We start from the raw sequence: 17,411 nt of genomic DNA, 5'->3' as shown, positions 1-17,411 counted from the left end.
TGACAAATGAAATTTACTTAACAGCTAACCTGTTACCTTTTCTCTCTCCCTCTCATCTCCTCCTCTCCATCCACACACCACCTCTTCTCTGTGATTCTCACCGTCTCCCACATCCGCCTCTTCCCTCTAACCGTTTCTTCCCACACCATCATCACCATCATCCCATACTGCCCTTCCTTCCCACGCCCGCCATCACCCTCCCTGCCAAAAGCTGAAAGCGATAGACCGTCCGCAGGAGCCGGAGAAGATACCGCGGGCGCCTCACGATCGTAAAAAGGAGTGGCAGAAACTGGCACTGGGCGCAGAACTCGCCCAGGATATACCCGACGACAAACACAGAGAGGCCAACGGATCTGCAGGTTACCACGACAACAGGTATGTCACAGTGGCTGTCCAGATATTGCTTGTAACTAGGTCAAGATTCTCATAGACATTTAGGTCTATACTTTTAGGCGTACAATTACAATGTCTTAATCTAGGAAAGTCAATCAATCTCCACCAGTTGTAAGTGCTTGCTCGTAGGCAACTGGACTGGCTTGAGTTTCTTCAAGACGTTTCGCCTCTCATCCAAGAGGCTTCTTAAGTTCTAACGGCTTTAAACTCTGTGTGGGTGTGAACCCTTACAGATGTACAATATAGCATTTATGATTAACGTGACCTGGATGACTGAGAATCTTCACCAACAGTCTCCACCACGTTTTACAAGTCTGAAGATGGGACTAACGTGCACATACATGCTAGCAGAGATGGACAGAGAATTAGAATATTGTTCTTAAGTAAAAGTACGGATACTTTAAACATATTTTACTCAAGCAAAAGGACTCAAATTGTACTTAAATAAAAGTAGGGCAATGTAAATGTAAATGACTAGGCTAAATCTTACTGCGTTCAATTTTAAAAGGGAGTCTGGGGGTATGATGACGTGATACTACTGTTAAATTAAAGAACTTTGGTAAGCTACAAAATAAATTGCATTAAATTGTGTCCAACACACAAGTGAAACAACATCAGCAACAAGAGCCCTTCTGTCCAAATCAAGAGAAAATTACATTTCTTCAGATGGTACTCTGCAGTCTGGGCACACAGCTGACTATTAATTATAAAAAAAACAACCAGCATCCTCAGTGAAGCCTCACTGGGATTAACCAGAAAAGAGACAATTAAACAAAAAGACCAGCAATAACTAAAAAGAGCTGTGGACACCTCAGCGAGTGCAACAAGCAGTATTAAGATGCATAAATCGCCTGAAACTTCTTTTACTGTCAACAGTAGAATTAAACATCACCAAGGCAGATAACATGGACATGTATTAACAATGTGCGATTGCAGCCACAAAGACATTTGACAACAAAGGAGCTATGTAAACACTCATGCAACGCCATGTCACGTTGCAAGGAAATGCAAGGACGTTCTCATCTCTAGAGTTAGTAAAATTAAGTTTGTTGTTGTACTCACTTCCTGTGTGAAGGCCCCCTGGGAGTCTTCAGTCTGCTCCACATTCAGCTCCTCTGCTCGTTCACTCTCGAAGCACCATATAACCAGTCCACTTGGCTCTCTGGTCCCAGTGCGCTCCAGTTTTCACTTTCCAGCTGAATGAGGCTCTGCAGTCACATCAGGGATTAACAGTCACGAACAGCAGAAAGTCCTCACACACCTCACTGGAGGTAAAAGTCTCTCGGGGAACACAGAAGTTGATCCACCATGATGAGCATTTTGGCATTTAACATGTCAGCCAGACCCTTAGGAACTGAGGCCTGTGCTACGAAGCCAGTTCAACTTACCCAGGATATCTTTTCCTTGTCTTGCTTGACTACCATTAACATTGGTCATCTGGATAACTGGTACTACAAAGCTGGTTATCGACTAGTTCAGTCAACTCTGGGTTTTCCTATTCAGCCACAAGTGTATTCATGTTAAAGATGTGGGGGTGTTTATTACAGGCAACATCATCAGAACCATCAATGAAGTATGCTACTTCCTATTATATGAGATGAAATGGTCACAGTGATCACCAGCGGGAATCTTTGGTGTATGGGACAGTCAAAGTCATCGGCGTGAAATGTAAACGTAGGCCAAGACTTAAAATCCGTGTAGGTGTTAATATATGTGAAATTAGTACAGAATATTTTTTGCTGTTAGGTTGGATGATGACAAAACTACTCTGAATATGTCTCACATAAAAGACTTTGGAGTAATGCCAGACTGTTTGTGCTCCTGAAGTAAAGACAAGGACACTGTAAAAGAAGGAAAGTCATGGTGTCAGTGACAGCGTACGAGGAGCCAGACTCGAGTCAATGTGGTGTCATCATATCTTTGTTGTTTTACCTTCAAGTGATTAAAAATCCACATTACTTGATGCACGCTGACATTTTTATGAAAATATGCGTGTTTGTTTTCCTTGTTATTGGCCTCCAAACAGATCACGGCTCTGTCCAGCAGAGGCTGAGATGCAGCAGTTGGACAGAGTCATGATCTGTTTGGAGGCCAAGGATGTTTCAGTCAGAGGTGACACAACAAAGATATAACGGGTTAAAGTGCGATTTGCTGTGCCTGCCCTGTTGACTTCAGTAGAACTGACACCAAAGTCTGGCTGTGACCTTTGCTTCTTTTATATTTTCCTGGAGTAAAGGAAAAGGAGCCTAGTGAATGACTGATGAGGTTTATCTAACCAAAATGTTGCTTTTATAATAACATAAGCCAAGTAACAGTTTGTGGATTATTTTTCTAATAAAATAATATCTGTTTTTCCTAGTTCTCATCATGTAGGTGTCTCATGATATTTTGAGCTGCAGTGATGGAATCAGAGTGTTAAAATAGCAACACTGTCAGCTATCACTGCAGAATAAAATAAACTTTGCATAAGTTACAATACTGCTCTGGAGCCCTGGAACAATAGAATGAGTCTACTGACTGATTAAATATATAAACTTGCTCTTTTTTTACCTGTCACTCTGGACCTTTGGCCATGTCCAGATACTTTTGTCATCAGTGATCTGATTCGTCAGTAGTTGGGGTGATGACAGGCTGTAATCTGAACATAACCTGCTTCATGTAAAAGCCCAACTAGGGACAAGAGTTGAATTAGCAATAGCTATACTCTCTCTGTGCAACACATCATGTGTGTTGCACAGAGAATGTCTTATACTCTGTATTGGAACTTGTAATTGCATCATCCCAATCAAATAAAATAAAAAAGAGCAGGATAGCTGTTCATCTTAAGTTACCATGATGATTTACCCTGGTAAAAAGAGAACCAGGTTTTAAGTTAACCCTGAGGTTACCTGTCTGACTCTAAACCCTACTTCATAGCTCAGGCCTCAGGTCACAAACATGGTGGATGTGCTCGCCAGGTGTTGCAATAAAATGACACCCAGTGTGATCTTTAATTTGACTGCTTGTTCATTTCTTGGGCGGCACGGTGGTGTGGTGGTTAGCACTCTCGCCTCACAGCAAAAGGGATGCCGGTTCAATCCCGGGCGTGGGAGCCCTTCTGTGTGGAGTTTGCATGTTCTCCCCGTGTCAGCGTGGGTTCTCTCCGGGCACTCCAGCTTCCTCCCACAGTCCAAAGACATGCAGATTGGGGACTAGGTTAATTGATAACTCTAAATTGTCCGTAGGTGTGAATGGTTGTTTGTCTCTATGTGTCAGCCCTGCGATAGTCTGGCGACCTGTCCAGGGTGTACCCTGCCTCTCGCCCGATGTCAGCTGGGATAGGCTCCAGCCCCCCCGCGACCCTCAAGAGGATGAAGCGGTTAGAATGAGTGAATGTTCATTTCTTGCAGTACAATGGCACCTCAGCTGTCAACACAATTACTGTATATCATACCATTTCCGGTTTCAGGTGACGCTCTGCCCTCCTGCAGCCGCTGATCAATCTCCCATATCTTGTTCCTTTCTCACAGAGTTCATCATGACATTTTCATGTGACTTCTGTTTTCACTCTGTAACGGACAACAGACCGAATCACAATGTCTGTTAACACCTACTTCCGGGTAGAAAACTGCCGCGTCACGTACATTAAAAAAACGGCACTGAGGAGACGTCGCCTCAATTAATTTTTTTTTTTTCAGGCAAAACGGCCTAGATAAAAAGAAGTAAATATAAGTATGCGCTATATTCAGAGTATTTTAATCGTTTTTTTTTAACTTGCCATCATACAGCCATTTCCGACGGGGAACTGGAGCCGTTATCTCAACGTCACCAGACTCCATTAATAAAAACAGTAATTTTAGCACATTAGTTGCTGGTTTACCGTTGCCTCCATCAGTTAGTGTGGGAAATGAAGCGGTGAAAATACCCTAAATATAGCGTACACTTTAACTGATAGTGATTTTTTTTTTTTTTTAGGTGGGACTATTTTAAGTGGATTAATTAGGTTTTGCTGCGGCCCCGTCCACAGCCGTTTGACATCAGCTTCCGTCCCGGTAGAGCTGGTTTAATAAGGACGCTAGTAAAATAACACAGCACATAAAATGGGCATCGAAGAAACGTTAGAGAGGTCGGACCCTTGTGTTTAACTATATCTTTTTAAACTGTATAGTTATGGCTGAAAATGACGACGTGAAAAACAAGTTCACCGATTTGACGGAAGTGACTGGTGTTATCGCGATAATTGACGACGTCTTTCAGTTAAAGTAAAATTTAAATAAATAAAATATTTTTTAAAAACACTCACAAAAGTACAAGTATACAAAAAAGAACTTTGTGACAGTAATGAGAGTAAATGCAATTTGTTAATTACACCCCTACATCCCGGTAACCATAGAAACACAGTATAACTTTTGATTCGAAATATCAATGAGCTTCAGGCATGTTGATTGGAGGAACACTTACTGACTCAGCAGGAAGTAATCACAAATATACTGTGCCCACTCCACAGAGAACGAGTTGTTGCAATTTACACTCGAGCAACAACAGCGATGATTAAGGTTCCTCACAGCTGTGATTGCCTTTATTGTGCCTCAGAGCACCAATGACGCTCATATTCAATAATTTCCTTGCCAGTCAGTGTGATTAATAAGAAAAAGGTTTTTATGCAAAGAGGTGGTTTTCTTGGGTTTGTCAGTTCCATGAATAGCTGACATAAAATCTTTTTCTCAGAATATTGATGAGGGAGTATACTGCAGTGTCAGCCTGTATAGATGACCGTGAATGCACAGTCCTTGATGTTGTGACCAAAGAGCCAGAGTGTCTGTGATGGACAGACTGGCCTGGACCATGAAAGCAGCTCAGGAGTATTTATAAAGCATTGTCTGATTAATCTGTGTAGCTGAGGCATGTTTTTGCTCCTGAATAAAAGTATACATAACAGGTAAAAGAGACAGAGAGAAACAGATTATCTGTAATCATCTTCAAGCTACTTAATCCACTGTGGAAGAATAGTTTTTAGCCTTGACCTGTACCAAAGTGGAGTGCAATATATATGATGCGACTTTCTGTATTTCATTTTCACTGTGGTTAAATATCTGGATCAGATGCTGGGTCCACAGCTTCACTGATGAAAGCGTGATGCCGTCTCCAATGTTATATATATCAGTTCAAAGTGTAAAATCTCATTAATCCTCAAAAAAGAACTTCAACCAGTTTGAACATGTTTCCTAATTACCTCCCACCACCAGCTCTGCCGCCTAAATGCAGGATTGATCATGAAAAGATGTTTTTCTAAAATTAACTCTGCACATTTTGTGATTTAAAGCAGACTTTTGTACCCCGCGTGCACCACATTAACTTTTAAACCAGCTCCGTGTAATGGTAAGAAACATTTACATGTGATTAACTCTGAGAGTTCCCAACCTGGGGATGAATCATTATCGTTCTCTATGTTTTACAGCAGTTGTCCCCAGCCTTTTTCTGTCATTGAGTAAACAGGCGACCACTTAATAAGTGACATAATTCATGGTATTTCATATGTTATTCAGTGTATAACAATAACCTTGTTAACTGTACAATTAAAGCAACTGACTTAGGTAAATTTGGACCAGATTATTTCCTGTAAATGTTACGTCAGAGAGGAGTAGTTTAGAAACCTTTTATACAAGTCTCTGTCTGTATTATATATATTTTTTTACCATACATATTTAATAGGCTTCTTTTTGACTAATTCATCTGCCTGGCGCTCGGCCATTGTTTCATTAGTTCTTTGGTTGTTTGAAGTGCTTTTCTAATGAAGGACAAAGCTGTTCAGCAGTGACGGCCCTGTCAGCAAAGCTTGTGTTCAATTGCCCTTCTCCTGTGAAGAAGAAGTAAATATGAATCTAAACTTTAAGAATAACAATTTTAATTAGTTTTGCTCAAAGAAATGAATGAAATGCTGAGCTATAGGCGTACTATATATATTTTCTTCTTTTAAGTTTTCATAAACCCCTAAAAACAAGGCCCTGCGCCCCCCCGTGAAGCTTTAGTGACCCCTAGTGGGGCCCAGGTTGGGAGTCACTGGTTTACAGGATAAGACAGAAGAGAAAACACAATCTTAGTTATGTAAAATCATGCTCATTTTTTAATTACTTTTCTCTCATCTTTGTTTTTTCTTGTGAAATTGCTACTCCACCTCTTCAAGCTTCTACACATTATTCAAATGTATCTAGGAGAGTTACAAGTAAAGAAGTTATTCTGTGGTGGAAGTGCTTACTGCTGTAGTAAAAGGTGTGATGAGGACATGAGACATTGCTTGACTGTAGGGAGGTCACTTACAGGAATACTTCACCCTCCCCCATTCTTTTCTTATCAGGTCAGAGATGTTATGTATTTCTTAAAGTTAAAAAAAAAAAATCAAACACACACTCAAAAGGTCCTATAAAACCTTTATTGAGATATGGAGCCCCTTTTTGGACTTTTCTGATTTGCTGCAGAAACCCCTTGATAAAGTATAGGGTGGTAGGGTGTATTTTGTAACTTGTAATCCTATGGGTGGGTGGGCAGAGTGGTAGGCATGGAATCAGGGATTTTGATTTTTATTTGTCAGCGTATTTGATGAATATGGTTTCTTTATAGGCGGGGGAGGAATGGTTGAATTGAAGTTAAATAAACATGTTTTGTATTCTTCTTTGTGGGATAAAGACTTTGAAAACCAATAAAACATATTTACAATAAAAAAAGTACTTCACCAGCAAAATGGCAGTTTTTACGTTCACACGTTTTTTTCGTGAAGAAAACTTCCACAGCAAACGAAGAATCCAAAAAAGGTGAATTGGACAGGGACCATGATTAACAAGAGCAAAACTATATCAAAACATATGTATATACAAACTCACCCACAACTTGAACCGTATAATCCAGGTCTAATTTATTCAGTGGTATGCTTACTAGTTCTCAAACAGACAGCCCTTTCCAACAGGGAACTGAACTGAAAGTGAAACTTATCTTTACTCTCTTCAAAGCCAGACTCCATTGATAAAAATAGTAATTTTACCTGCAGAACACAGGAGCTGCTGGTCTACTGCTGCCTCGATCAGTTAGTTTGTGTTATTGTGTGACTTTGGTGAATCCGATCTAACGCTTTCAAACAGCAAAGTTACACAATAATACAAACTAAATAACTGATAGTGGACCAGCAGGTCCCACATGTAGCAAGGTAAAATTACTGTTTTTGTCAATGGAGTCTGGCTTTGAAAAGAGCGTCGATAAGTTTCACTTTGAGTTCAGTTTCCTGTCAGAAAGGGCTTTTGATATAGTTACGTTGCTAAACCCAGTCCTTGCTTTAAACACATACTGAGACTACAAGAAGCACAACTTGAAAGAAAATGGTAATAATGGACTCAATACAAGACTCAAAAAGACAACACTGGACTGGAATGATAATCAATAGATACACTAATCCTTAGGCTGTAATAATGTGTATTTACCCAAAAAGTTTTTGTTTCGTTAGCTAGATTTTTAGCCTTTAATGGATAGGACAGACAAGTGTGAGGGGGGAAGAGAAAGAGGGAGTGACATGCAGCAGAGGGCTGCAGGCTGGGGTCGAACCCGGGCCGCTGCAGCAACAGCCTTGTACATGGGGCACCTGCTCTACCACTAAGCCACCGACGCCCCAAAACTTGTTAGCTCTTTTTTAAAAATTATTTCATTATTTTATTCTGCTGTTGTAACTGAGATGTCAATGTCACAAAAATTGATTTAATACTTACTTACAAACTTAATTCAATTCAATGTTCACTTTTTTTGGATTCTCCGTCAACCATTGAGCCATACGACAATAAGTAAGTTTTCTTCACAAATGCAAAGTTATACACGGTGAGTAACTGACATACTAAAAGTAGAGTTATTTCGATACCAGTATCAGTATAAGAAGTGCCCCAGATGCTCCAAGAAATCAAATATCCTTTGCTGCTTTAAAAAAAGTAGCCTACACAGTATGTTGAGGTGTGCAGCTATCGGCAACTACTGTTATAGAGCAGCAAAAAATAATTAGTTTACTGTAAATGGTTTAACATTGGCCGTTAGCATAATGTTAGCCATATTAGCAGCATTTTGACACTGCAAAGTCCCACCAGTAACGGTAGTGTGTTCAGTATGCAAGGATTTAGTTTCAGGGTAAGTAGTAAACAGCTATTGGACGAGCCACAAGGCCAGGTATCAGGTCAGAACATCTCTAACTAGTCTTTTTGCTGGTGAAATTTTTTTTTAACATGTAGCTGACTACGTTTGAGTTCTGCTAGGAAAAAACTAATTTCTGGGTGAGGGAAGTTCAAAGGAACCGAACAAACTGTGAGTTAAGGACAACATATCTCTCTGCTCAGGGCTCCCTTGTACATGGAACATTTGGACGGGCCCTTCTCGCTGGCGGCGCTGCCCTACAGCCAGATGAACGAGCTGCTGAACCGCACCGGGGACAGAATGTATTCGCGGCCCCACGACCCTCCACCGCCTCCACCCCTCATGCACCCACTGGGAGAGATCAAGCCACCCTCTGTGATCAGGTGGGACAGGAGACAGTTATACGTCCCCTTCGGAAACCTTTAGTCACACTTTATGGTTTTGCATTGCAGTTGTAAACAGCAGGAAGTGCTTACCCACAGTTGCTCGCCAGTCAGTTACCTATTGGACTGAGAAAAAAGTTAATCCTGCTCATCTGGTGCCGAGGAGATTCAAGTGTGAAAAATCATTTGTATCTCACCTTGTGTCAGATTTACAAGCACACACACACACACACACACACACACACATAAAACTGCCAACTCATCCTCAGCTCTTGGGTTTGTTTGTTTGTTTTCTAGCTAGTGTTTTTCATCTTACGGATCAGTCGGTCGCAGTGAGTGGCATTTCATTACTTTTTTATTCTGTTTGAGAGGACGAGGATTTTTTGCCCTGTTAGTGCTCGGCAAGAAAACACAGAGAAGAAGAAGAAGGGACGGACGTGTAGATGGAGATTTTGTGGACCAAAGCTGAAGCAAAAAAAGGAAAAGCCTGGGAGAAGGGTAGGATCAATAAAGTGTTAAGGCCACTGAGCGCATTACAGGTTGTTTTTCTGCTGCGCACTTTTGCCGCATATGTCACAGTTTGAAGGGATGGAGAGATCAGTGGGAATGATTAAGGCTGTGACTGCAGCACCAGAGAAATAGCTGATTGATTTTTTTCTTTTTTGCAGAAGTCCTTGCAGCTATCTTCTCCTTTTACTGTTTCCATCCCCATCTGTTTTTATTTACCTCTACTCTCAGTCCTTTTCTGACCTTTTGGCTCTGGCGTCTCGCTGTGTCTTCCTTTTTAAAAGTCGCTATCATCGTCGTCTATATCTAATTTTCTCACTTTACCCCCCTCCCCACATTTAATGCAGCACTTGGAGGAAATACTCACCACATTATTTTCCTCCCTCTTCTCTCTCTCGCTGTGCTTTTTGTCCGCAGCAATTTTCTCCGTAGGAAGAAAACTGATCGGGCTTTGTGTTGCCATGTCCTGTAGTAGCTTGATCCGCCCACGCAGCTTCAGCGGCAGTTAATAGCCGATACTGATAACATTCTCTCCCTTAATGTACGCGTTACAGTCAGGTCTGGATGCTCAGGTTGGCTTTCTTTGGCATGCTGTGATTTCCAGGGTTTTGTGAGGGCTGGTGGCAGAGTTAAAGACCCCCTACAGGGGCGCCATCACTCTGAGTCAAACATCCAAACCTCCCTGACAACACTGCAATTTCAGAAAGCTACTGTATGTGTGATTACTTACACCAGTGTCAGTCTCTGGAAACATGAATTCTGAGGTGTGCAGCAGCTGAGACTGATGTACTGCTGCGTATTGTTCCCCCTTAAAAGAAACGTGGCCCTTATTTTGTTAGCTTTTTGTTTGTTGAACAGAACTAATTTGGATCTTCATATGCACTTCTTAACATTGATTTAAGTTTGTAGGATTTAGGGGGATATATTGGCAAAATGGACACAGGTTACCCACAAGGCCACCGCCCTTAGAGGGGAAAAAGGGTGAGACGGTAACACCATGTTGCACCACTATATTTCTACAGTAGCCCACAACAGACACACCAGACAGTAGCTCTAGATAGTCAGCAGCCCCACGAGCAACATCAGAGACAGCACTGGGTTTTACTGGTTTTATGGGTTTGAATCACTGGGTCCGTTTGTTTTGGAGAGGAAGAGACCTCTGCAGATAATGCGGCTCCCGGTTAAAACCTCCTGAACCTCTGGATCTTAAATTATCAGAGACAAAAAGAGAGCACACATTAGCAGGTGCTGGACTAGTTGCTGGTCTCCAACATGGCGTCAGAGAAACACTGATTTTTGTTTTTGAGAGGAAGAGACCTCAGCTGATAGTTCGGCTCCCGGTTAAAACCTCCTGAATGTCTGGATCAGAAATAAGGTGAGCTCAAGTCAGCAGGTGCTGGGCTAGCAGCCATCTGTGACAAGCTGAACAGTATTGGAGGAACACTGCAGTATAATGTGAACTTGCTTTATTCAGTGTTTTTACTGGTTTACATCAGCTGGTTTGTTAGCTTTGGAGAGGAGGAGACCTCTGCAGACAATTTGGCTCCTGGTTAAAACCTCCTGAACAATGAATCTAAAGGAATTCTAACCAGGAGAAGCTTCAGCCGGTTGCAATCTGTAATCCTCACTGCTAGATGACACCAAATCCCCCTTACAGTATCTTACACACTCAGCGCTCTTATTTCTAATCATGACCTCGTTTTCCTTCTTTTCCTCTCTTCCCTCCAGTTCCAGTTCGGGTTTTTCCGACAGCAGACCCCAGTCTCCAGCACGGACAGCAGGCCTCAACTCCAACACTCCTCCTCCACCGCCTCCCCCTCTTCCCCCTCCACCTCCCCCGTTACCCTCCTCAGGCCTGCGGGGTACCCCTCCGCCTCCCATTCCTCCTCTACCAGTCCAGCAGCAGCCCCCGGCCATCCCGCCTCCCCCCGCCCCTCTCCAGATCGCCCCCGGGGTGCTGCACCCGGCCCCTCCACCCGTGGCGCCTCCCCTCCACTCCTCACCGGCCCGTCTCCAGCAGGTCCTGGACAGGGGCCCACCCATGGGCTCTGGGACCCAGTCGGACGGCAGCATCCTGCCTCCTCCCCCGCCGCCTCCTCCTCTGCCCCTCACCGGAGCGCGGAGCTCCTCGCCCTGTCCATCAGGCCCGCCACCTGTGCCGGCCTTCCCCTCAGCAGGAGCCATGGCCTCCCCGCCGCCCCACACCCTCCACGACTTGGGGAGCAAGAGGCACCATCCAGCCAATCTGCCACCCATCAGCGATGCTCGCAGTGTCCTGTTGGAAGCTATCAGAAAAGGTGGGGAGCTATTTTACCACATATGTTTGAAACCTTCTCCTGCCAGCAGCGTTTTCTCTGGACAAAGCACACACTCACAGTTTAGGAGGAAGTGTGTATTCTGTTCTTAAGTTTGATTCCTTGTGTGCTTTTAAATCTGGAGCGACATCACTTTTCTTGTGCTGCTTTCAGATGCCTTATGCAAGTATTTATAAAATAAGGTAATTTGACGACTTCACATCACATGATCAAACAAACTTGTTTCTTCTTCCTGCAGGCATACAGCTGCGGAAAGTGGAGGAGCAGCGAGAGCAGGAGGCTAAGCACGAGCGTGTCGGCAATGACGTGGCCACCATCCTCTCACGCCGCATCGCTGTGGAGTACTCTGACTCCGAGGACGAGTCTGAGTTTGACGAAGGAGACTGGATGGAGTGATGGCGATCAGCAGAGGACACATGTGTTCAGGTGCCCCCCCCCGACCAACCCTGCGCTCCACGCCTCGCCATCAAAGAGTCCTTTCTACTCTGGAAAGAAGCGAAAAATCGTTGTCGCCCACTTTTCCCTCTGTCGAGCTTTTTTATCTCTGTCTAGCTGTGGTTTGTGTTCGGAGGAGAATCTCCACGTCGCCCTCGTCCGTCTTTCTAGTGTTCCAAGAGAAGTTTTTGCATTCATTCTTTTCTGCACTACCACACGACTTTGTTTCTTCTGGATTTCCTGTGATGAAATCCCCCCATGTTTACTATTGTTATACATGAAAATAACTTTTTTTGAAGAACCACTTGTTTTTGTTTCTTATCTGTGCGTCAATGTAAAAAACAAAATGAAGAAAAAAAGAAAATAGAAAAGGAAAAAATGAAGGCATGTTGCATTTATCCTTTGTTCTCTCCAGCACTGTTTCGCCACCTGGTGGCTGAACATGGCATTGAATGAATGCTGTTTTATTTTATTGTCTTTTATTTACCTTTTTCTGCTGAAACATTTGCAGTTTTAACGGGCCAGTCGTTGCCGATACTGACCGCTACATGAACAAGTCGCTCGGTGTGAACAGAAGCTGGGTTGTCCTTTTGTTTTCTCTCCTTATCAGGACTGACTCTACCACTTAGAACAAGCGGAAGATTGTGTTGGTATGTCATGTGATGATTGATGTATCGTTGAAAATGAAGAAGGGGAAGCATATGGCTGCATATCCATCCACTTACATCTAACTTTTACCCCAGGGAAAAGTATGCCAAGAGATTGAGCTTTTTGTCTGTCCAGGTTCTACAGAGCCATGTACGCTCTCGTTGACATCAGGCAATGTCAAAGATAAACTCTGAGCCATTGGTTTTTAATGAACGGTCCATCCTCTTCTCTTTGCCATAGACATGGACACTGGAAGCGATGAGATGCTGTAGATGTACATCAGATTTCCTGCCTCTCTTATTGTCCCTGATGCATATTCAGTGTGCCGAGGAAAACTTTTGAATTTCGAGAAGGTACCGGCGATAATGAGTCTGACCAACACCCAGGTACAAACCACTCAACACCACTGAAGGCAGCTCTTCCCTCACATCCCCCCTTTACTGTGTACCTGCCCACTAACGAGAAGCCTTACCTCGTTTGGTTCGACAGCAGCAAACGTTGTTCAAAAGAATACATTTTATGTGATACTGCCTCAGGCCTGAAAGAGAAGGATGCCTTGTTTTGGCTCATTTCAAAGAAAATGTCTGCCATCCTTTTCCGTTTGTTCGTTTGTTCTTTCTTCTACTTGCCTTATTGTTCGTACAAAATGTATCGTTGAGTTGATGAATGTATTGTGCTGTTACTACTTACTTGCCTGCGCTTGTATGGATTTGCTGTTTCTATGTTTGGGGGGGACAAAGGGACGGGGGGACAGAAACCCTGGTTTAAAAAAAACGAAAAAGATTAGAACAATACTGTATACCATGTAACTTATGTAACTGTTGACTGTAACAGTTTGCTTGAATTAATAAAAATCTAATGTTATGTTTCAGCCCTAAATGTTATGGCTTTGTTGTTGTCTCGTCTCCTCAGCTGATCCTCGCTCTTCATATGTGGATCACTGAGCAAGTCATTAAAGGGATACTTCATCCGCAACATGATCATAAGTGTAACAACTACTCACTCCATGTTACAGTGGATTCCTGAAGAAAACTTTGTTTTTCTCGCATACCTTCACGGTGAACGAAGAATCCAAAAAACGGAGAAACTTCTTGATGAATTGAAGCCATAGGGGTCCACATTGAACAACAGCAAAACTACATCAAAACATCCTTTGACAAACTCTCACACAGCTTGTACTGAATAATCCAAGCCATTTATCCAGGTGTATGTTCAGTACTTCCTAAACATGATTTTTTTTTTTTTTGCTAAAACCATACTATGTCTTTAAAAAACTTCCACATAAACAGTCTCACGCATGTCTCTCAGGCAGGAAATCCAAAGTGTGGGATCATTTTGAGAAGCTGAAGGACGAACCCAAGGTGATATGTAAACTTATCTTCACTGGTCGACTACAAACATGACGTATCATCTGAAACATGGAAGCAGCTACATGCCCATTAGCCACTTAGCACAATCATTACTGCTTTGCCGACAGCGTCATTAACAGGCGGCTCGCTCAGTGTGTGACGTGCACTTGTAGATAAAATATAGGCCTATATTAATGAAGGTTCATTAGTACGGTTTTGTATTTCTCTGTAATGTAGCACAGTGTTAACAATGTTACTGATTCTATTCTTTCTCACACCTTCAACTCAAACCATTGTGTTGCCCCGCCCAAAATGTGTCATTTAATAATCAAATTAATATCGTAAACATGCAGGCGACTAGTCGACTAATGGCCCTAAATGACGACTATTGGTCGACTAGGAAAACTCTTAGTTGGGTGCAGCCAAAGAGCACTATGAATTTAATTTATCAAAACTATTTGCTTTTTTTGGATTCTTCGTTTACTCAGGAGGCATGTGACTTTTCTTCACAAATTCAGCTCAATACAGGGTGAGTTATTGATATACAAATGATCATTTTGTGGTTGAGTTATTCCTTTCAGCAAAAGTACAAGCTTGCACACAGTTTATGGATCATGACCAAGACACAAAGTCAGTTTTAGACATGAGTTACTCCTTTCATTATGTGCACCAGCAGAATCACGATGACATAATTATATTAGATGAGAGCATGTAAATGATTGAAAAATCCAAATTTTTCACAATTAATGGTTAAATATCTAGAATGATAAAAAACTATAGGAATCTGTTCAATTAAATCCTAATTTAGTTTGGGAAACTGAGCAAAAGAAGTATTAAACCTCATACAATTCTGTCTTATTAGATGAATGCAACCAGAAACATAATATTCAGTGATGCCATTTTGAAAGGGATTTGTAGAATAAACACAAAAATATGTGAAATGTGGCCTCATCTGTCTCTGTAGTTGGACTGAAATGATTAAATAACGCCAGATCAGTTTGAGTCTGTTTTAATTAGTATGAAATCATAAGTAACATTTTTTCATTCAATTAATATCTAAAGTTGAATCTGCTTTATGAGAAAGTATGACAGGTTTAATTTCATTTCGAGGTCGTCTTTATTTCAAAATAAGAGGATAATTTTACCTGGATAAGCAGGTTAGCCTGAGGTAATTAAGCCATGTATGAAGAACAGAGTGCTGTGTGTATTTATGATGCAATTACATTTCAGAACATGCAGGGTGCAAATGACAAGTTATTATCATAACAATAAATGACTTGTGTTCTTGCTCCATTTTTAACAGCCAGAAACCTTCAGTTCATGGAAACTTTTTAACCATTTTTTAACCCGGATCCTGTTATTTGATGTTTTTGTGTTTTAGTGACTAATGAAGACAACAATTTTTGAAACTGGTTCAGTATTGAGAGAGACCACTGCAGCAACAGCAGTGTAACAGGCTGGAATGTAATCACGACAGGTAACTGTGTGCCGTCAATGTACTGCTACAAAAAGTGCTTGTGTCTGCCACTGACAGGCTCAGATTGTTATTATAAGCATATGACAACATGATGGAAAGGATCCCTATAAAGAAATAAACTGTGCGCTTCAATACCCATACTACCATACCATATAGTATGCCAGAAAAATATTTAGTATGACTCAGAACATAATATGTCAAATGCAATATGCCAAAAATACCAGGATGTTCTATGACATTAGGTCAAATTTTGCAGTATGCAAGCCAGCAGGCTTTTCTGGTTATTCTTTCTGACCTACAATCCTCTGCACAGCGAAAGATACATTGCATCGATTGTCAGAAGTTAAAATGATGGATGACAGTGCATGTAGGTAACTGATAACCAGTCGATTAGTAATTATAGGAATATTAGCTGTTTAATTGGATAAAATACTAATAAATATGACCAACAACAAAGGACATAAGTATTAATAACAATGACAGAGAAATGTGTAGCCTCTGTAATTTTACTATCATGAATATAATATGTTAGAATCTACAGTAAAATATGGCATGGCATTTTGTTATATCTCCATGGTAATGGATATAAAAGCGAGAGGGTCAAAGTTCAGGGCGTAATGTAATGAGAAAGACGTTTGTCCTGCTTGTGTGCACACTGCATGCAACAGTACGTACTTTTTAAGGGCAGCTGCAGTACCTACTGAAAGTAAAAAGAAAAAGTATGCGACTCAGAACGCAACCAAAATGTTTTTTCCTGACCTTTTTTCCTGAAATGTTTGTCTTGCTCGAGGAGAAGTCTCATTCTAAAATCTCAGGGACGTCTCCAGATTGTTGAAATCAGCCATGACATTGAAAATCTCTTAGATAACATTAAGCTATGTTTTCTGTATTCTGACACGACAAACTCTTCCCGGCACTCCTCTCTCCAACTCCTACTTACATTTCCACCGTTGTATTCCCTGCAACAGGTCACCTCTTGTGACTTCTCAAGTGAGACTTGGTCAGAATAACAGACCAGTGAAAGGTAAGAAAAAACATTTCATTTTTTTTAGAAGGGTCCCTCTGTAATATTGTCAGATTATAAAAGTGATTATACACGTGAGCCTCTAAGTGGCAAAAACAAACACTTTAAATGATTGTAAATTGATGGTGCACTATTGCCTGTAGGGATTACAATGCAGCCTGTTTCACTTTAACCTGTCTTGGCCTTGACCAACCTAAATTAAGAACTCCAGATATGTTTGAAGCCAGCTTTGAAGGGCCCAAAGAAGTCAAATCACTAACAATCAAATAAAGCTAACTCACTTATCCATGACTGAAGGACAGGGCTTTCCCTAAATGATCCATGTCTCAGATTCTGTTTGTCAGATAGGTTAATGGTTAAAATAACAAGTTTACAGTTTCCTGCGGTGTCACACTTTCCTCTCACCTCCTCTTGTTCCTGTTTCTCTCTCATCTCATTCTCACTCATACCCCCTCACTCAGGTTCTTTACACCTCTCCCCGTCTTCTCACCTCTCCTCTCTTCCGTCTCTCTCTTCCCGGTCGCCTCCCTACAAACAGAGGAAGCTCCTGGAGTTTTCATGTTTATTATCTTGTCACTCTCGTTATAATCTTATTTTTTGTCCTGTCACTCTTTATCCTCTAAGCCTGCAGTTTCAAAGACGCTTTGGGCATTTGAGCTTTCATGTCAGGGCGGCACATGACATCTGCGCCTCAAAAACATGTCAGCTTTGGGACCGCGTGGATTAGAACTTGAACACATT

At 41.8% G+C, this 17,411-nt stretch overlaps 2 protein-coding genes across 6 annotated transcripts in view; both read left to right on the top strand.

Moving 5' to 3' along the window:
• Positions 1 to 13,689, top strand: part of wasf1 (WASP family member 1) — a 113,626-nt gene extending 99,937 nt beyond the window's left edge. For 3 of the 4 annotated variants that reach the window (XM_049589410.1, XM_049589408.1, XM_049589409.1), the window contains 4 exons: positions 212 to 375; positions 8,736 to 8,915; positions 11,151 to 11,719; positions 11,976 to 13,689. In XM_049589410.1, the coding sequence (XP_049445367.1) occupies positions 212 to 375; positions 8,736 to 8,915; positions 11,151 to 11,719; positions 11,976 to 12,133 (1,071 nt within the window). In that variant the 3' untranslated portion in view covers positions 12,134 to 13,689. The remainder of the gene's footprint in view (positions 1 to 211; positions 376 to 8,735; positions 8,916 to 11,150; positions 11,720 to 11,975) is intronic. The other variant, XM_049589411.1, reaches the window with a different exon arrangement.
• The window catches only part of mettl24 (methyltransferase like 24), a 356,006-nt gene that overhangs the window by 211,992 nt on the left and 126,603 nt on the right, over positions 1 to 17,411 (top strand). The window contains exon 6 of one of the 2 annotated variants that reach the window (XR_007450308.1): positions 14,370 to 14,458. The exons of the other annotated variant lie outside the window; for it this stretch is intronic. The gene's annotated coding sequence lies outside the window, so the exon portion shown is untranslated. Of the gene's footprint in view, positions 1 to 14,369; positions 14,459 to 17,411 lie in introns of those variants that run through there. 2 annotated transcript variants of the gene reach the window in all.

Source organism: Epinephelus fuscoguttatus, linkage group LG11, assembly GCF_011397635.1.
Source record: "Epinephelus fuscoguttatus linkage group LG11, E.fuscoguttatus.final_Chr_v1".
In the NCBI taxonomy this organism is placed as follows: domain Eukaryota; kingdom Metazoa; phylum Chordata; class Actinopteri; order Perciformes; family Serranidae; genus Epinephelus; species Epinephelus fuscoguttatus.
The sequence above is the reverse complement of the archived record's forward strand: the minus strand, read 5'-3'. Positions and strand labels throughout refer to the sequence as shown.